Genomic DNA, 20,398 nt, shown 5'->3' on the forward strand with positions numbered 1-20,398 from the left:
TGAATTGTTTGTTTATTTACCGTTAATTCCTATAATTTCTATTCTCGGTAATTTCTGTTAATGCATTTAATATTATTATTCCAGGCTTCCCGTTATCATTGTCGGAGTGGACAATTATTTGCAGAGTGCACAACCTATGCTACACTTGTGAGACACAAGTTTTGGTTTATTTCTGTCAATTTAGTCATTGTCTTTTGTTTGGAGCGCTCCTGTCAATGTTGAGTAAGGACGCGCACGCATAGAAGTAGGCCTATAGGCTACCTGGCCTGCGCGCAAATGTAGGCATATAAATGTGCCCATTTGGGGATCTGATAGTATTTCTGATTGGCTTAACCCATCACTACTAATGACCTTTGGAGCTTCTCAAAGTAATGTTTTCTTCACCTCAAACAGCAAGCAAACAAAGTCTGTTTTTACATCCATTGAGAATTACAATAGTTCCTGAATGTATTTGAAAAACCTTTCTAGCTCTCGTCATTTCGATAACCACTCAGTGTGAAAGGGAAAAATGTAATGCACTGATCCAGTGGAAACGTCATAAAATAAGCCTACCTGATTACTTCTTATCAGTGCTTGACTTGGACTGAAATAAGTTCCGGTACTCATTTTGGGTGCTGGTAATGTTTATATTTAGGTGCAGGAGCTCCACAATACTTTTGAGCTAATATTCTATTAGAGGAACAGGAGCTCAAGCAGTTGAAAATTTGAGGTGCTGGTACTCAGCTCCTGCCCAAGTCAAGCACTGCTTCGTATCCCTTGCGCAAATAGTTGACACAATGTTTCAAGTTCGCTAGCACAAGCTTCAGGCAGGACCCAAGTTAATAGTTATTACAATGTTTCAAGTTCCTTGCAGATAGGCCATGTGTAGTGTAGCCAATGTGATTTATAGGATATTTATTTTTTATCCGGATATTTTCTACCTGCAGGCTGCAATGTTTTTATTTGTTGGCTTTATGTAGGCTATTTTTACATAGTTGGCAATGGCAATATAAGTTACCTTTCAGGTTTGTATCATTTTCATTAAGATTTGGATAGAATTTAGATTAACCACATGACAATGATTTTAAGATATGAAGACGTTATTATAAATTAAATGAAACTGTTTCACAAAAACGTGCATAACTGGCACCCAGATCAGTAGAAATGGTAAGATAAATTGGCATTCCACATGAGAAAGGTTGTCGACTCCTCGTGTAGCCTATTACCGGCAACTTCAGGAGAGTAATGGCAGAATCTGCGAAAGCCAGCAGGAGCGGGAGGATAATAGGCATGACCTGCCAGCAACAAACGCTGACACTACACATCCAAGTATATCTGACCAAATTATGAAAGACAAACATCGTAATTTTGAATTCCGTAAAATAAGTGTGGAAGAGGTGAAAAAATAATTATTGTCGATCAACAATGACAAGCCACCGGGGTCTGACAACTTGGATGGAAAATTACTGAGGTAAATAGCGGACGATATTGCCACTCCTATTTCCCATATCTTCAATTTAAGCCTACTAGAAAGGGAAGCAAAAGTTATTCCCCTACCTAAGAATAGTAAAGCTCCCTTAACTGGCTCAAATAGCCGACCAATCAGCCTGTTACCAACCCTTAGTAAACTTTTGGGAAAATTGTGTTTGACCACATAAAATGCTATTTTACAGTAAACAAATTGACATCAGACTTTCAGCACAGCTATAGGGAAGGACATTCAACAAGCACAGCACTTACACAAATGACTGATGATTGGCCTGAGAGAAATTGATGATAAAAAGATTATGGGAGCTGTTTTGTTAGACTTCAGTGCGGCTTTTGACATTATCGATCATAGTCTGTTGCTGGAAAAACGTATGTGTTATGGCTTTACACCCCCTGCTATATTGCGGATAAAGAGTTACCTGTCTAACAGAACACAGAGGGTGTTCTTTAATGGAAGCCTCTCCAACAGAATCCAGGTAGAATCAGGAATTCCCCAGGGCAGCTGTCTAGGCCCCTAACTTTTTTCAATCTTTACTAACAACATGCCACTGGCTTTGAGTAAAGCCAGTGTGTCTATGTATGCGGATGACTCAACACTATACACGTCAGCTACTACATCGACTGAAATGACTGCAACACTTAACAAAGAGCTGCAGTTAATTTCAGAATGGGTGGCAAGGAATAAGTTAGTCCTAAATATTTCAAAAACTAAAAGCATTGTATTTATGACAAATCGTTTACTAAACCCTAAACCTCAACTAAATCTGGTAATGAATAATGTGGAAATTGAGCAAGTTGAGGAGACTAAATTGCTTGGAGTAACCCTGGATTGTAAACTGTCATGGTCAAAACATATTGATACAACAGTAGCTAGGATGGGGAGAAGTCTGTCTATAATATAGCGCTGCTCTGCATTCTTAACAGCACTATCAACAAGGCAGGTCCTACAGGCCCCAGTCGTGTGGTCAGGTGCCACAAAGAGGGACTTAGGAAAATTGCAATTGGCTCAGAACAGGGCAGCACGGCTAGCCCTTGGATGTACACAGAGAGCTAACATTAATAACATGCAGGTCAATCTCTCCTGGCTCAAAGTGGAGGAGAGATTGACTTCATCACTACTTGTATTTGTGAGAGGTATTGACATGTTGAATGCACCGAGCTGTCTGTTTGAACTACCTTCACACAGCTCGGACACCCATACATACCCCACAAGACATGCCACCAGAGGTCTCTTCACAGTCCCCAAGTCAAGAACAGACTATGGGAGGCGCAGAGTACTACATAGAGCCATGACTACATGGAACTCTATTCCACATCAAGTAACTCATGCCAGCAGTAAAATAGATAAAAATACATCTTATGGAACAGCGGGGACTGTGAAGCAACACAGATACACATGCATACAAACACACGATAACATACGCACTATACACACATGTACACATGGATTTTGTGATAGATATGTGGTAGTAGAGTAGAGGCCTGAGGGCACACACTTAATATTTTGTGAAATCTGTTATAAATGTATTGTAATGTTTTTAAAATGTATAACTGCCTTAATTTTGCTGGTCCCCAGGAAGAGTAGCTGCTGCCTTGGCAGCAGCTAATGGGGATCCATTAATTACAAATAGTTGGGTCAGGTTAAGGTTAAAGTTTTTTTTCTTCTGGTTATCTAGATCTCTGGCGCCCTCTTGAGGCATTTGTCTTATTTTATCAAACCATAAGCTTAAAGCGTCAGACAAGCTCAATGCATATAGTTGATTTTATTAAAACACATTGGGTGTGTCTACATATGGAAAAATACAGATAACTTTTCGGTCGACCAAGATTTTGTTTAGTCGGGGACAGTCCTAGCTGCTGGTATCCACTTTGGACCTTTGCAGTAGTTCCGAGCAAGAACTCTCTCTCCAGCTCTGGCGCTCCGTCTCACCACCTGTGCTCTCTGTTTTATCTGTACAACCTGTTAGCCTTTGGAGGTCGAGTCGTGTGCAAAGCTGTCTTTTCATCATGGCTGACGCGGGTGCCACTTTGGTTGTAGCATGGGGGGGGGGGGGGGGGTTTCTGTGATGTTTTTAAAGCATGCTTCATCATCTGGGCAAATCTTTCAGCGAGGCTGTTTGTTGCAGGGTGATACGGCACTGACTTGATGTGCTGAATTCCATTTGCTTCCATGAATGACTGGAACTCTTCAGACACCAGTTGGGGGCCATTATCGCAATCCGATGCGACTGAAGATTGACCATAGCTCTTCAATGTTTCTCTCCGCTGAGGTGCTCTTCATCACTGCAACGTCAGGCCATTTGCTGTGTGCGTCGTTTACGACTAAGAACATACGATATTTCAGTGGGCCTGCATAGTCTATGTGGACTCGCTGCCAAGGCTCCCCTGGGAAGTCCCATGGGTGTAGTGGCGCTAGCTGAGGCATGTTCCTCATCTTTTGACATGCAGAACATGACTTGGCCTTGTCTTCGATAGCTGCGTCCAAACCTGGCCGCCAAAAGTAGCTGCGTGCATTCTCCTTCATTCGCACCATGCCACAGTGCCCTGAATGGAGTTCTTCAAGCACCTGCCTTCTCAGTGGCGGCGGTATGATGACTTGAAAGCCCCATAGCAAGCATCCAGACTGAACTGTGAGCTTGTTTCTCCTCACCGACAGCTCTCCTCCTTTCCCACAAGTGACAATGTACACGACCTCAGACATCACTGGGGGTTAACTTTTTCACTTGGACAGACGTAATTGGGGCGTTCGTCACTTCCTTGAAGTAGAAGATTTCAGCCTGGGAGTGCTCAGTGTGTGTGACAGGTAAGCGAAGCATTGAGAGGCCGTCTGCATTGCAGTGCTGCTCAGACCTTCTGTACTTGGTATCGTACTGGTGAGCAGATAACAGTAATGCCGATGTGGGAACCAAAGATGGAGGTGAGGGGTCTATGGTCCGTCAGCAGTGTGAACCATCAGCTAAACAGAAACTGATTAAATGTCTTAACTCCGAACACGATGGCGAGTGTTTCACGCTCTACCTGTGCATAATTGCTCTCAGCTTTACTTAAGGTCCGTGATGCGAAAGCAATTGGCCTTTCTTCACCTGATGGCATGATGTGTGAGACAACAGCACCAACGCCATAAGGCGATGCGTCACATGCCAACTGTAATGGCAAGTTGGGGTTGAAGTGGGTGAGGGCCTCTGACTGAGCTAAGACTGTTTTCACTTTCTTGAAGGCCTCCTCACATCTGTCCACTTCCACTGTTTGGTTTTGTTCAAAAGTTCATGCAGTGGCTTTAACATGTTAGCTATATTCAGCACAAACTTTGCATAGTACGTCAGTAGTCCTAAGAATGATCTCAGCTGACTCACGTTCTGTGGGGATGGAGCTTCTGTGACGGCCTTCACCTTTGATGGCGCTTTGTGGAGCCCCAAACTGTTGATGTGTGGCCCAGGTACTCAACAGAAGGCCAAAAAAATTGCATTTGTCCTTCCGGATCCTTAGACCGTACTCCTCCAGTCTCTGTAGTGTAGTGTCCAGGTTTCTGCTCGTCTTTGCTGGTGATGAGTAGATCATCGAGGTAACATTGGATCCCGGTGAGCCTTTTAGGTTTGTGTCCTCTTTTGCAACCATGTGAATTTCCTGCCAGTTTAGTTTGATATTTTACAGCCATGTGCATCCTAGCAAAGCTGGATGGTTGCCTTTCACAATGTAGAGTGGTAGCTTTAACTTCTGTTTGTTGAGCTCCACTGTAACAATCACGCTTCCTCTCACTGGATGTTTTCAGCGTCATCATCGTGGGCTGTGGTGTGAGGTGATGTAGTTTCTCCTTGTACAGTTGAAGTCGGAAGTTTACATACACTTAGGATGGAGTCATTCAAACTCGTTTTTTAACCACTCCACACATTTCTTGTTAACAAACTATAGTTTTGGCAAGTCTGTTAGGACATCTACTTTCTGCATGACACAAGTAATTTGTCCAACAATTGTTTACAGACAGATTATTTCACTTATAATTCACTGTATCACAATTCCAGTAGGTCAGAAGTTTACATACACTAAGTTGACTGTGCCTTTAAACAGCTTGGAAAATTCCAGAAAATGATTTCATGGCTTTAGAAGCTTCTGATAGGCTAATTAACATAATTTGAGTCAATTGGAGGTGTACCTGTGGATGTATTTCAAGGCCTACCTTCAAACTCAGTGCCTCTTTGCTTGACATCATGGGAAAATCAAAAGAAATCAGCCAAGACCTCAGAAAAAGAATTGTAGACCTCCACAAGTCTGGTTCATCCTTGGAAGCTATTTCCAAACGCCTGAAAGTACCACGTTCATCTGTACAAACAATAGTACACAAGTATAAACACCATGGGACCACGCAGCCGTCATACCGCTCAGGAAGGAGAAGCGTTCTGTCTCCTAGAGATTAATGTACTTTGGTGCGAAAAGTGCAAATCAATCCCAGAACAACAGCAAAGGACCTTGTGAAGATGCTGGAGGAAACAGGTACAAAAGTATCTACAGTGGGGAAAAAAAGTATTTAGTCAGCCACCAATTGTGCAAGTTCTCCCACTTAAAAAGATGAGAGAGGCCTGTAATTTTCATCATAGGTACACGTCAACTATGACAGACAAATTGAGGGGAAAAAATCCAGAAAATCACATTGTAGGATTTTTAATGAATTTATTTGCAAATTATGGTGGAAAATAAGTATTTGGTCACCTACAAACAAGCAAGATTTCTGGCTCTCACAGACCTGTAACTTCTTCTTTAAGAGGCTCCTCTGTCCTCCACTCGTTACCTGTATTAATGGCACCTGTTTGAACTTGTTATCAGTATAAAAGACACCTGTCCACAACCTCAAACAGTCACACTCCAAACTCCACTATGGCCAAGACCAAAGAGCTGTCAAAGGACACCAGAAACAAAATTGTAGACCTGCACCAGGCTGGGAAGACTGAATCTGCAATAGGTAAGCAGCTTGGTTTGAAGAAATCAACTGTGGGAGAAATTATTAGGAAATGGAAGACATACAAGACCACTGATAATCTCCCTCGATCTGGGGCTCCACGCAAGATCTCACCCCGTGGGGTCAAAATAATCACAAGAACGGTGAGCAAAAATCCCAGAACCACACGGGGGGACCTAGTGAATGACCTGCAGAGAGCTGGGACCAAAGTAACAAAGCCTACCATCAGTAACACACTACGCCGCCAGGGACTCAAATCCTGCAGTGCTAGACGTGTCCCCCTGCTTAAGCCAGTACATGTCCAGGCCCGTCTGAAGTTTGCTAGAGTGCATCCAGAAGAGGATTGGGAGAATGTCATATGGTCAGATGAAACCAAAATATAACTTTTTGGTAAAAACTCAACTCGTCGTGTTTGGAGGACAAAGAATGCTGAGTTGCATCCAAAGAACACCATACCTACTGTGAAGCATGGGAGTGAAAACATCATACTTTGGGGCTGTTTTTCTGCAAAGGGACCAGGACGACTGATCCGTGTAAAGGAAAGAATGAATGGGGCCATGTATCGTGAGATTTTGAGTGAAAACCTCCTTCCATCAGCAAGGGCATTGAAGATGAAACGTGGCTGGGTCTTTCAGCATGACAATGATCCCAAACACACCGCCCGGGCAACGAAGGAGTGGCTTCGTAAGAAGCATTTCAAGGTCCTGGAGTCTCCAGATCTCAACCCCATAGAAAATCTTTGGAGGGAGTTGAAAGTCCGTGTTGCCCAGCGACAGCCCCAAAACATCACTGCTCTAGAGGAGATCTGCATGGAGGAATGGGCCAAAATACCAGCAACAGTGTGTGAAAACCTTGTGAAGACTTACAGAAAACGTTTGACCTGTGTCATTGCCAACAAAGGGTATATAACAAAGTATTGAGAAACTTTTGTTATTGACCAAATACTTATTTTCCACCATAATTTGCAAATAAATTCATTAAAAATCCTACAATGTGATTTTCTGGATTTTTTTTCCTCATTTTGTCTGTCATAGTTGACGTGTACCTATGATGAAAATTACAGGCCTCTCTCATCTTTTTAAGTGGGAGAACTTGCACAATTGGTGGCTGACTAAATACTTTTTTTCCCCACTGTATATAAAACAAGTCATATATCGACATAACCTGAAAGGCCGCTCAGCAAGGAAGAAGCCACTGCTCCAAAACCGCCATAAAAAAGCCTGACTACGGTTTGCAAATGCACATGGGGACAAAGATCGTACTTTTTGGAGAAATGTCCTCTGGTCTGATTAAACAAAAATAGAACTGTTTGGCCATAATGACCATCGTTATGTTTGAATTAAAAAGGGGGACGCTTGCAAGCTGAAGAACACCATCCCAACCGTGAAGCACGGGGGTGGCAGCATCATGCTGTGGGGGTGCTTTTCTGCAGGAGGGACTGGTGCACTTCACAAAATAGATGGCATCATGAGGAAGGAACATTTTGTGGATATATTGACGCAACATCTCAAGACATCAGTCAGGAAGCTAAAGCTTGGTCGCAAATGTGTCTTCCAAATGGACAATGACCCCAAGCATACTTCCAAAGTTGTGCCAAAATGGCTTAAGGACAACAAAGTCATGGTATTGGAGTGGCCACCACAAAGCCCTGACCTCATTCCTATAGAAAATTTGTGGGCAGAACTGAAAAAGCGTGTGCGAGCAAGGAGGCCTACAAGCCTGACTCAGTTACACCAGCTCTGTCAGGAGGAATGGGCCAAAATTCACCCAACTTATTGTGGGAAGCTTGTGGAAGGCTACCCGAAACGTTTGACCCAAGTTAAACAATTTAAAGGCAATGCTGCCAAATACTAATTGAGTGTATGTAAACTTCTGACCCACTGGGAATGTGATGAAATAAATAAAAGCTGAAATAAATCATTCTCTCTACTATTATTCTGACATTTCACATTCCTAAAATAAAGTGGTGATCCTAACTGACCTAAGAGAGGGAATTTTTACTAGGATTAAATGTCAGGAATTGTGAAAAACAGAGTTTAAATGTATTTGGCTAAGATGTAAACTTCCGACTTCAACTGTATATAGCCTCAGACAGCAAAGATACGGCTGCTCCAGCGTCCACTTGCATCCGTACTGCTTTTCCAAACAGTAGCGGTGTCACCCAGTATCTGTGTCCATTGTCTGAAATGGACAAAACATGCAAAGATTCTTCCCCTTCAGACAGGGTTTCACTTTGTTCATCCTCTGTGTGCTCCATTTTATGCACTTTCTTTTTGTACTTCCTGAAGTCGCTTTTCCTTTGTTCAGTACTTTTGTTTAATTGTCTTTGAGTTTTTACATGCACGTACGATGTGACCCTTTTTTCCACAACTTCTGCAGTCTAAGTCTTTGCACCAACACTCCTCTGCTTGGTGACCTGGTTTCCCACAGCAATAGCATGGCTTGCCACCTACTGCCTTGACTTTTAAATCCGTAGACACCTTATGCACTTGGGTCGATGCACTTAGCTGCTGTGCATTTTTATTTGCCATTTCCATTGTACTCACTTCTCTTGCTCTCTGCAATGTTAAGTTACTCTCAGTCAAAAGGCGTTTCTGAATTGCCTCGCTGTGCATGCCACATACTAAACTATCACGTTTCGTGTCACTCAGTGATCGCCCAAATTCACAGTGTTCAGATAACTGTTTCAATAGAGCCATAAACTGTGAGATTGACTCCCCCTCCTCTTGATTTCTCTTATGAAACCTGAATCTCTCTGCAATTATCAGTGGTTTGGGAGAATAATGTCCTTTTATGGTAGCCACAATTTCATCATATGATTTATCACCAGGTTTTTCAGGCGTTACTAGGCTGCGCAGTAGATTTAATGTTTTTCCTCCCATAACAGTCAAATAATGTTGGCACAACTACTTCTGCCTTAATTCCATTTTCCAACACAAAGTACTCAAAACGTTCTGTGTAAGAAATCCATTGTTCCACAGATTCCTTAAATGTTCCTATATTTCCAACCAGTGCAGACATTTTCGGTTCATTATTTTTCTTTCTCACACTTTTTAGACGGTCCCTTACACACAGCCCCCTTTTTTTCTCCCTTCTTTTCACTCACAGTGATTCCACTTTCTCCCGCAGCGAAACTCTTTCTGTCCCTCGAGGCTCTCGTCGCTGTGACATCGGAAGCTAGCTAGCATCACTCGACTGGCTAGCTCCACATTTTCTTTGCGTCTTTCTACAGCGAAAAAACTAAACTAACTAAACGTTTCCTCCTCGCCGCCAGTTCTGTTGTATCGCACACTGTTTTACTTATACAACTAATTTAAGGACATGAGACGGGAGTAGAAACTAACTTGGGCATTGTTTAATGTATTTCACAGAACAAAACATTCCAAGCACTCCAATGTACGTAAGCAGGGGGGCGTTACATGTGCCCTAAAGGGACAAACTAGAATATCAATACACAACAGAACAGTTTTATGCTTTTACATGTAGGCTAACATGTAGATAAAAGCTGGTGCATGTGTCAAGGATATTGTACATGTCAGTCTTATTTTAATGCATATCTGTGTGTGTGTATGTGTGTGTATGTGTATGTGTGTGTGTGTGGGTGTGTGTGTGTGTGTGTGCGTGCGGGTGTGTGCGCGCGCGTGTGTGTGTGTGAGTGTGTGTGTGTGTGAGAGAGTAGACTTGTGTAGCTGGGTTGATATGTGTAGGTGGGTTAGTAAGTGTATGTTGGCTGTTGTGTAAGCGGGTGTGTGTGCGGGTTGCATCCTTCCGTGGGTGGATTTCTGAGTGTAAGGGCTGTTCTTGTGTAGGAGGGTATGTGTGTTACCTGCTCTTATGCAATCACATTTTTGTGAATGTGTGAGTGTGTGTGTGTGTGTGTGTGTGTGTGTGTGTGTGTGTGTGTGTGTGTGTGTGTGTGTGTGTGTGTGTGTGTTGTGTGTGTGTGTGTGTTGTGTGTGTGTGTGTGTGTGTGTGTGTGCGAGCACGCAAATGTGTGTGTGTGCAAACGTGTGTGTGTGTGTGTGTGCAAATGTGTGTGCCTGTGTGTGTATCCAGGCTCTTACCGAGTAGGTAGACTTGCTGGTGATCTCTAGCAGCTTGTGTTTGGCCCTCCTCTCAGAGTCCCTGGCTTCCTGCAAGTCCTGCTTCAGCTGGGCAGCCTCCATCGCCCTGGAAGGAGGCATGGAGGAAGGGAGGGAGGTAGGGAGGGTGAGGGAGGGATAGAGAGGGGGGAGGGAGGGATAGAGAGGGGGGAGGGAGGGAGAGAGAGGGGGAGGGAGGGAGAGAAACGGGGTCAGCGAGACACATAAATAAATAAATAGATAGACGATTTGTATAGAGGCATTCCATGTAACACTTTTCTTTACCATGTAATTACCATTTCTTCATTAAATACAGAGTAAATAGCATGGGTGTGTGTGTGTGTGTGTGTTAGTGATGCGCGGGTTGACTCATAACCCGCAGTCCCTGTGGTTATATCCATGAAATATTGTGTGGTCGGGTTGAATAAAGAGAAAACAATACATAAGAAAAAATCCATAAATGCATCATTCTTGTGCAATTTATATCTATTGGCTACATTGCGGTTTTTCTTTCATTATTTTAAGGCTATCTGGCATTAGTGTGTAAGCCTAAGCTTTAGGGCCTTACTTTACGTGCGCCAAATAGAGATACACACCAAACACTTTTGGGAACAGGCAGAAAAAGTTAACGTCGATCCACTGAGGTAAAAATGACTATGTCTGAGTTTAATTCAATAAGAGAAAAGCTGCGAAATGGAGAGGGGGCTTCAAATAGGCCTATTGTACGTCAAGGGAACAGTAGCATACTGTTCAGATGGGTTAAATGGAAACTGAAATCTGGACACTGAATGTAGGTCTATAAACTCTCACATAGTCTTAATATTAACTCCTGCAGAATTATGCATTTCTTGCAGTAAAATTATACACCAGATGTGGAGAAATATGATTGATTTATTTCGGCATCTTGAGAGAATGTGGAGTTAAAGACGATCTGAAGAGGTGCTATCTTCATCAGCATCAAAAAAGCTGATAGTATTTCAAGCACATAAAATATGCATCCAAGCTGAACTGAAATCTTATCAGAAACATCTTATGTAGTTTTCACAGCATTCTATTTCCTTAAGGTTCCTGAGGTTGAAGAGGCTCTGTTGCACCTTCTTCACCACACTGTCTGCGTGGGTGGACCATTTCAGTTTGTCGGTGATGTGTACGCCAAGGAACTTGAAGCTTTCCACCTTCTCCACTGTGGTCCCGTCAATGTGGATAGGGGGGTGCACCCTCTGCTGTTTCCTGAAGTTCACGATCATCTCCTTTGTTTTGTTGATGTTGAGTGAGAGGTTATTTTCCTGGCACCACACTCCCAGAGCCCTCACCTCCTCCCTGTAGGCGGTCTCGTCATTGTTGGTAATCAAGCCTACTACTGTTGTGTCGTCTGCAAACTTGATGATTGAGTTGGAGGCGTGCTTGGCCACGCAGTCATGGGTGAACAGGGAGTACAGGAGGGGGCTGAGCATGCACCCTTGTGGGAACCCAGTGTTGAGGATCAGCGAAGTGGAGATGTTGTTTCCTACCTTCGCCACCTGGGGGTGGCCCATAAGGAAGTCCAGGACCCAGTTGCACAGGGTGGGGTTCAGACCCAGGGCCTCGAGCTTAATGATGAGCTTGGAGGGTACTATGGTGTTGAATGCTGAGCTATAGTCAATGAACAGCATTCTTACATAGGTATTCCTCTTGTCCAGATGGGATAGGGCAGTGTGCAGTGTGATGGCAATTGCATCGTCTGTGGATCTATTGGGGCGGTAAGCAAATTGAAGTGGGTCTAGGGTGACAGGTGAGGTAGAGGTGATATGATCCTTGACTAGTCTCTCAAAGCACTTCATGATGACAGAGGTGAGTGCTACAGGGCGATAGTCATTTAGTTCAGTTACCTTTGCTTTCTTGGGCACAGGAACAATGGTGGCCCTCTTGAAGCATGTGGGAACAGCAGACTGGGAAAGGGAGAGATCGAATATGTCCATGAACACACCAGCCAGCTGGTCTGCACATGCTCTCAGGACGCGGCTAGGGATGCCGTCTGGGCCGGCAGCCTTGCATGGGTTAACATGCTTATATGTCTTAATCACGTCGGCCTACAGTCCTTGGTAGTGGGCCTCGTCAGTGGCACTGTGTTATCCTCAAAGCAGGTGAAGGTGTTTAGCTTGTCTGGAAGTGAGACGTCGGTGTCAGCGACGTGGCTGGTTTTCTTTTTGTAGTCCGTGATTGTCTGTAGACCCTGCCACATACGTCTCGTGTCTAAGCCGTTGAATTGCGACTCCACTTTGTCTCTATACTGATGTTTTGCCAGTTTAATTGCCTTGCGGAGTGAGTAGCTACACTGTTTGTATTCTGCCATATTCCCAGTCACCTTGCCATGATTGAATGCGGTGGTTCGCGCTTTCAGATTTGCGCGAATGCTGCCGTCTATCCACGGTTTCTGGTTAGGGTAGGTTTTAATAGTCACAGTGGGCACAACATCACCTATACACTTCCTGATAAACTCAGTCACTGTTTCAGTGTATATGTCTAAATTATTTTCAGGAAGCTACCCGGAACATATCCCAGTCCGCGTGATCATAACAATCTTGAAGCGTGGATTCTGATTGGTCAGACCAGCGTTGAATAGTCCTTAGCACGGGTACTTCCTGTTTGAGTTTCTGCCTATAGGAAGGGAGAAGCAAAATGGAGTCGTGGTCAGATTTGCCGAAAGGAGGGCGGGGGAGGGCCTTATAACCATCCCGGAAGTTTGAATAGCAATGGTCGAGGATTTTAGCAGCGCGAGTACAACAGTCGATATGTTGATAGAACTTCGGCAGCCTAGTCCTCAAATGTGCTTTGTTAAAATCCCCAGCTACAATAAATGCAGCCTCAGGATATGTGGTTTCCAGTTTGCATAAGGTCCAGTGAAGTTCTTTGAGGGCCGTCGTGGTATCGGCTTAAGGAGGGATATACATGGCCGTGACTATAACCAAAGAAAATTATCCCAAGAGAGCCATGTTTCCGTGAAACAGAGTATGTTACAGGCCTTGATGTCTCTCTGGAAAGAAATCCTTGCCCGTAGTTGTCGACTTTGTTAACCAAAGATTGAGCACCATTGAGCACCACTTTGAAAGCATGTTTTCTACTTTTTATTCTCTTGGGATCCAATTAGATAATGACCGATTATCGGTCGGGACGATATTTATGGCCGGTATTAGCCTTTCCTAGTCTATCAGCTATTGGCCCAGTATTGGCGCAGCCGATCTCCCCTTTATAGTGCCAGCACACTTGCCTCGTGTGAAACTCCTGCAAGCCGGAGCAACTCACTGCTAGTTAGCCTGTCCTCGAGGAACCTCTGGGCTGCTTGCCCAGCTACCCACTCATGCTGAATATAAATGTAGCACACTTTAATAATGCCCCATGGAATGTAGAAATGTTGAAAGTGTAGTACTCGACCGGTCTCGAGTCCGGTCTCGAGACCACATATTGAGTGTCTCGGTCTTGTCTCAGTGTCGGATACATTTGTACTTGGTCTTGACTCGGTCTCAGACAGTGAGGACTCGTAATTTCTTCCTGAGACCAGCTGAGTAAAAATCTCATAATTATCAGCTTCCATTCAGTCAGCGCATTAAACTGCTTCGCCAGGCCAAATATATACACTCCTTTCTTGAAACATTAATATCTTAACAGCCTTTATATCTATTATAGACATGTTTGCGCAGTGGCGAACCTATAGGCCTTCAGTGTGTGACAGGTTTGTGATTCTGAAAGGACAGCAACCCTAATAACAGCGCACTCATGTAGGAGAGTGCACTTTTTGTAAACACAAATGGCCAGTGGTGTAGTGTAGGGTATACGCAGGTATAAGCCGTATATACCCACTTTTGTTCAGTGGTTTTGAGAGTGAAAATCAGAAAAATCTTTAGGAAAACTCATAAAACAAACATAGGAAAACATAGGATTTTTCACACAGGGTGTGTTTCCTTCGCTAGGCGGGCCGTTTGGGAACTTTTTGTCAAAATTAGAGTATACCCACTTCTCCAGCTACCACTACACCACTGCATAAGGGCAACGGAAAGACAGCAGGCACACACAGCATGATGTTAAAGGATAAGCAGACATAATACTCAGACATAATAAGCCAGTAGCTCCCAATCATAAGAATACAAAAACACAACCATTAAGCATTTCCCAATTGAAATGTACAACTATTACTTCCCATTGCAAAAAACATTTCACGTTTAGCACACAAAGTACCCGGTGACCTAAAGTTTAAAGTGGAACTGACAGCGTTTTAACTACTTTGCAGATATGAAACAAACAATCATAATATCAGTCAAAACTATCAAATTACTAGTTTATACTACAAAACCAACTTTATAAGGTTTTAAAAATAGGTTCTATTTGACTCAACGTTCCATGACGTACACTAAGAAATTGTTGGCAGAATAGATGGATGCAGTTCAACGCATGATTAATATAATTCACCAATACATTTCTTGGTAGTCCAAAAAATATTGCTATCAGGTTGTAAATCACAGCTGGCCTGGGACATTGTTTGCTGCCTCCATTCGGGATGCACGGTTTCAGTTTCAATGACTCAATATTCTGGACAAAAACTGAAGAATGTAACTAAGGCTGGGAATGTCAATACAATCAAACTAGCAAGGGCAATGATCACAAGTCAGTCACAACGTGGCTAATAGGCTAGCGTATCTATTTATGTAGCAAGCTAAAAACACAGAGCCTAACGTTAGCTAGATAGCTAGCTAGCAGGCTGCTAGGAGGATGTCTTGTCATGCGATTGGAGGAGTGGGTGAGTGTGTGATTGACTTTTTCCCCTCATATTGTTTTTTGGTGGCTATACACAGCTAGAGTTGCATGTGTCATTTGGTTAGCGAGCAAGAACTTGAATGACTGTTATACAGTTAGCATATCTCTTGCGTTCGCAAATTGACTCTGGCTATCTACTCCGATTTCAGAGCACTCTTGTCTGAGTGTGCCAGAGCGCAGAACAACTGATGAATTTACGAACGTGCAACACCTGCTGAATATGACCGGTGTCAGTAAAATAAGTAATAGTTAGTCAAGAATGCTCTAAATAACATCTAAACAGCCTAACCAGCTTTGCTACAAGACAATACAAATAGTCCAGGTAGCCATTTGATTAGCTGTTCAGGAGTCTTATGGCTTGGGGATAGAAGCTGTTAAGAAGCCTTTTGGACCTAGACTTGACGCTCCGGTACCGCTTGCCGTGCGGTAGCAGAGAGAACAGTCTATGACTAGGGTGGCTGGAGTCTTTGACAATTTTTAGGGCCTTCCTCTGACACCGCATGGTATAGAGGTCCTGGATGGCAGGAAGCTTGGCCCCAGTGATGTACTGGGCCGTACGCACTACCCTCTGTAGTGCCTTGCGGTCGGAGGCCGAGCAGTTGCCATACCAGGCAGTGATGCAACCAGTCAGGATGCTCTCGATGGTGCAGCTGTATAACTTTTTGAGGATCTGAGGACCCATGCCAAATCTTTTCAGTCTCCTGAGGGGGAATAGGCTTTGTCGTGCCCTCTTCACGACTGTCTTGGTGTGTTTGGACCATGAACATCATTGAAAATAATAATATAATTATCATAATTGTTATATTATTATTATATTTATTTTATAAATCCTTAGCCCTTCTCTGAAGGCGTATAAGGCCAATTTTCCCCCACTGTGTTTGGGTTAGTAATAATTTGTAGAGTGGCTTTATTTTCCCTTAGCATGCATTTTTTCACTATTCTGAATGTCTAAAGAATCCATATCTTGTTCTGAAATATGAACACAGAACTACTAGACATTTTGAACTCTTATTATGGTGGTGATTTGACAAAATTGCAATCATGGTCTTGAATTGGACTCGCATTTTTCTGGTCTCTGTCTCGGACCCCTTGTCCCCCTCCGGTCTTGGTCTTGACTCAGACTCGATTTGCTCCGGTCTTGGTCTTGAATCGGTCTCTTTAGGTGGTCTCAAACACAACACTGCTGTTAGGCAAAACAATGTCCATACAGGCTGCAGCACTTCACAAAGCAACATACCGGTAGCTTGCTTGCTAACTAGCTAGGTTAACAACAACATTCAGCATTCATAGAGCTAACTTTGCTAGTTATGAAGCTAACGTCAGTTCACTATTTGCGATAGCTAATGTGCAAAATATACTAATTTCAAAGCTGATTGTCAATGACTTGTCTTTCCCTTGCCGAGCCAAAATGCCTGCCTACAAAACTCACGAGTGGTGTCTTTTCTCTATAAAAGAAGACAATAAGCTACTTCTGTGAAAGTTTTGTTGATCAGTAGGCCTAACATGGTCCCAAATTAAAGGGACACCGATTGTTTGTCATCTGTTGCCCCATAGACCACTGAAATAAGCCAAAACGCCCTCAATAACTCACTGCATGCACACAGTCCTATTGAATATGAATTCACCTGTACTGTGAGTAGGCCTATGCCCAGTTTATCATGAGATTTACCATTCAAATAAATGATTACCACTATGTTGTTATGTAGTTACATTGTTAAAAACAAAGTCAAATTGATTGTATGGCTGTATTATTGATTTGTTAATGCATATATGGCTGTCTCTGGGAAAATGTACCATCAAAATGTTTACATTTAATTATATTTATTATTATCATCATAACATATCTGCCATTGGCCTCCTTGTCTCCCAAATATCAGTACCTTAAAAACCCATATCGGTCGTTCTCTACATCCAATGCACATCTTGTTGTGCTATTTTTCACCCAAATAAAATAAATTGAAGTTTTGCAACATTTTTTTAATTTTAAATTTTTGTCATTTAGCAGACGCTCTTATCCAGGGTAGTGAGTGCATCCATTTTCATATTTTTCATACTGGTCCCCCGTGGGAATCAAACCCACAACTCTGGAATTGCAAGCGCCATTCTCTACCAACTGAGCCACACGGGACCATCCATTCAACTCACCTCCTCTCTGACTCATCAGCCATCTTGAGGGCCATCATCTCCGCCTCCAGCATCTTCTGCTCCATCATTCTCCTCTCCTCCTCTGAGCGGATGGCTGTCACCTTGATACGCTGCATTTCGGCCTCGGCCTCGCTAGCCTTCTGGGACAGTAGCTTAGCTTCCTCCTCAGCTATCTGGGCTTTCTCAGCCAGGAGATCTGCTGTCTCCTCAGAACGAAGCTAGAGAGGGGGAAAGAAACAGACATAACATGTTCATAGAAGTTAATAAACATTCATAAAGCAGTTTAGCCTCCTCCTCAGCTTGTCTGCTGTCTCCCCACTACGCAGCTACAAAGAGGGATGGAAACAGAAATAAGGCCTTCATAAGCTGTTCATAAGCAGTTCATAAGCAGTTCATAAACATTCATAAAGCAGCTACGTGGGCCTTCTCTGCCAGTGGGTCTGCTGTCTCATCTGAAAGCAGTAAGAGGGAGGGAGGGGGTAAGAGAGAAAAACACACAAATCATTAACCACATATTTTGCCTTAGCAGAACGATTGCAAATCTAAATTATTTAGATTAATAAGATGTATTTCTTTAAGCATCAGGACCCAAAATCCCTGGGTAAACCATCCCTTCTCCTAGTAAACAATCTACTTATATGAGATGTGTCTGAGTCTAGGAACACCCCACTGGGTTAAAAAAAATATATACAAATAAAAAAAGGAACACCCCACTGGTCTTACCAGAGCATCATTGGCCATGTGGGCTTCATCCTGTAGCTGCATCAGTCTCCTCTCCAGATCGTCCCTGGCTCTCTCTGCCGCCTCTCTCAGGTGCTTCTCCCTCTCTAACCGCTGCCTCTCCACCTAGACACAGACAGAGAGAGGCGGGGGCGTAAGCAGGTTACAGGTTCCACCGAGAGGGACATAGTCAGGATCACAAAGAGACAGAGGACAAAGGTAACGATGAACAAGAGGGACAAGAGCTGCAGCTGTAAAGGCAGAAAGAGGAGCACAGAGACAGTCGGGGTGGTAAACCACCTCCATGTCTCTTCCAACGACTCGGCCTCCATTGACCATTCTGTTCATACCCGTTTCCTGGCCCTCTCCTCTCGGGCCATGGCCTTCATCTGCTGCACCTCTAGAGAGTCCACCCTCCTCCTCCGCATGAACAGGTCATGGTTCCCCATGCACAGCTGCAGGATCTAGAGTGGAACAATTAGGTGAGTTTAAGTACACTTAAAGGTCCAATGCAGCCATTTGTATCTCAATTTCAAATAATTTCTGGGTAACAACGAAGTACCTTACTGTAATTGTTTTGAATTAAAATGGTCAAAAAGAAACAAAAATTGCTTCTTAGTAAAATGCAATTTCTCAAGCAAGAGAGGGGCAAGAGTGTGGAGGGGAAAACTGAAAACCAGCTGTTATTGGCAGAGTGGTTTGGAATGCTCTTTTTTATTGGTCTATTACTAATTTACTACCTCCAAAGTTCCATCCCAACAAAACAGGCTGATATTTCAGGCGGTCTTTTCAAACAGCTCTTACACTAAAAGGGCAGTATCATCATTTTCAGAATTTCACAGTATTATTCCAACCCTTATAGTGTGGAAATATACACTGAGTGTACAAAACATTATGAACACTATTCCTAATATTGAGTTGCACCCTTCCCTTTGCCCTCAGAACAGCCTCAATTCGTCGGGGCATGGACTCAACAAGGTGTTGAAAGCGTTCCACAGGGATGCTGGCCCATATTGACTCCAACGCTTCCCACAGTTGTGTCAAGTTGGCTGGATGTCCTTTGGGTGGTGGATCATTCTCAGCAGCATTGCAGTTCTTGACACAAACCAGTGCGCCTGGCACCTACTACCATACCCTGTTCAAAGGCACTTACATATTTTGGCTTGCCCATTCACCCTCTGAATGGCACAAATAGACAATCCATGTCTCAATTGTCTCAAGGCTTAAAAATCCTTCTTTAACCTGTCTCCTCCCCTTCATCTACACTGATTTGAAGTGGATTTAACAGGTGACCTCAATAAGGGATCAAAGCTTTCACCTGGATTTACCTGGTCATTCTATGTCATGGAAAGGGTTTTGTACATTCAGTGTATAAAACACAGAAATCTAGTTTTTGACTGCACTGGGCCTTTAAAAACAAGAAACTAACTCTCACATAATAATACATTCAGAAAAGAAAAGAATGTTTCGTTTTCATCACTGTACTCACCAACTTGTTAACCCTCAACTTGGAGGAGTTGAACTTGAACACGTCTGTTTTCTTATCCAGAGGCTTTATGGCAAACTTGATCAGAAAGAAGACAAGACACAATAAAACCTCAAAGTAAGAGGTTACACAATCTGTAAAAACAGACTTGTTCCATTCAGGGTTGGGGTCAATTCCATTTAAATTCAGTCAACTCAGAAAGTAAACTGCATTGAACATTTGAATTTCTGTTTAATTCCCGCGTTGACTGGACTGAAATGGAACTGACCCCAATCCTGGTCCAATTTCAGAGGCTGTAGAAGTAACGATCCAGTACCTCTCTGTCGCTGTAGGAGATGTTGCGGATCTCATTCCAGGGGAAGGAACATTTGGGGGTCAATTTGTTGTCTGGATCGTAGATATGTAGACCCAAGGCATCCACTCCCAGCAGGAGATCAGTTCCCTTCTTGTTCTGGGGGAAACAAAAGAACAGAGTGATGAACGAAGGAAGCGAGGATGAAACAAAGAAAGTTATATAGATAGCCACACACACCCTAATGAAGAACATTTAATTCCATATTGTTTCTTTAACCAGGATAGGCCAATCAGTGACTTAGTAACACTTTCCACTATTTTCCAGGAAGTCTTGGGTGGTGAATGAGAATAGGAAACAAAGCCCTCAGCATTTACTGGATCTTTGCTTAGACACCCAGGTAAGTAGCTGTGGGACTATCAGACTTCACTCTAGTGTCTGTTTGTCTTTCTGACAGACACAATTCA

General features: G+C 43.3%; 1 protein-coding gene across 2 annotated transcripts in view; it reads right to left on the minus strand.

The window, feature by feature from the left end:
* nf2a (NF2, moesin-ezrin-radixin like (MERLIN) tumor suppressor a) overlaps window positions 1–20,398 on the minus strand; it is a 59,434-nt gene that overhangs the window by 15,358 nt on the left and 23,678 nt on the right. For both annotated transcript variants that reach the window (XM_084177327.1, XM_084177328.1), the window contains 6 exons: window positions 19,956–20,090; window positions 19,643–19,717; window positions 18,504–18,617; window positions 18,157–18,279; window positions 17,434–17,651; window positions 10,483–10,588 (listed from right to left, as the gene is read on the minus strand). In XM_084177327.1, the coding sequence (XP_084033453.1) occupies window positions 10,483–10,588; window positions 17,434–17,651; window positions 18,157–18,279; window positions 18,504–18,617; window positions 19,643–19,717; window positions 19,956–20,090 (771 nt within the window). The remainder of the gene's footprint in view (window positions 1–10,482; window positions 10,589–17,433; window positions 17,652–18,156; window positions 18,280–18,503; window positions 18,618–19,642; window positions 19,718–19,955; window positions 20,091–20,398) is intronic.

The sequence above is a fragment of the Coregonus lavaretus genome (genome assembly GCF_964263955.1).
Source record: "Coregonus lavaretus genome assembly, chromosome: 14".
Classification (NCBI taxonomy): Eukaryota; Metazoa; Chordata; class Actinopteri; order Salmoniformes; family Salmonidae; genus Coregonus; species Coregonus lavaretus.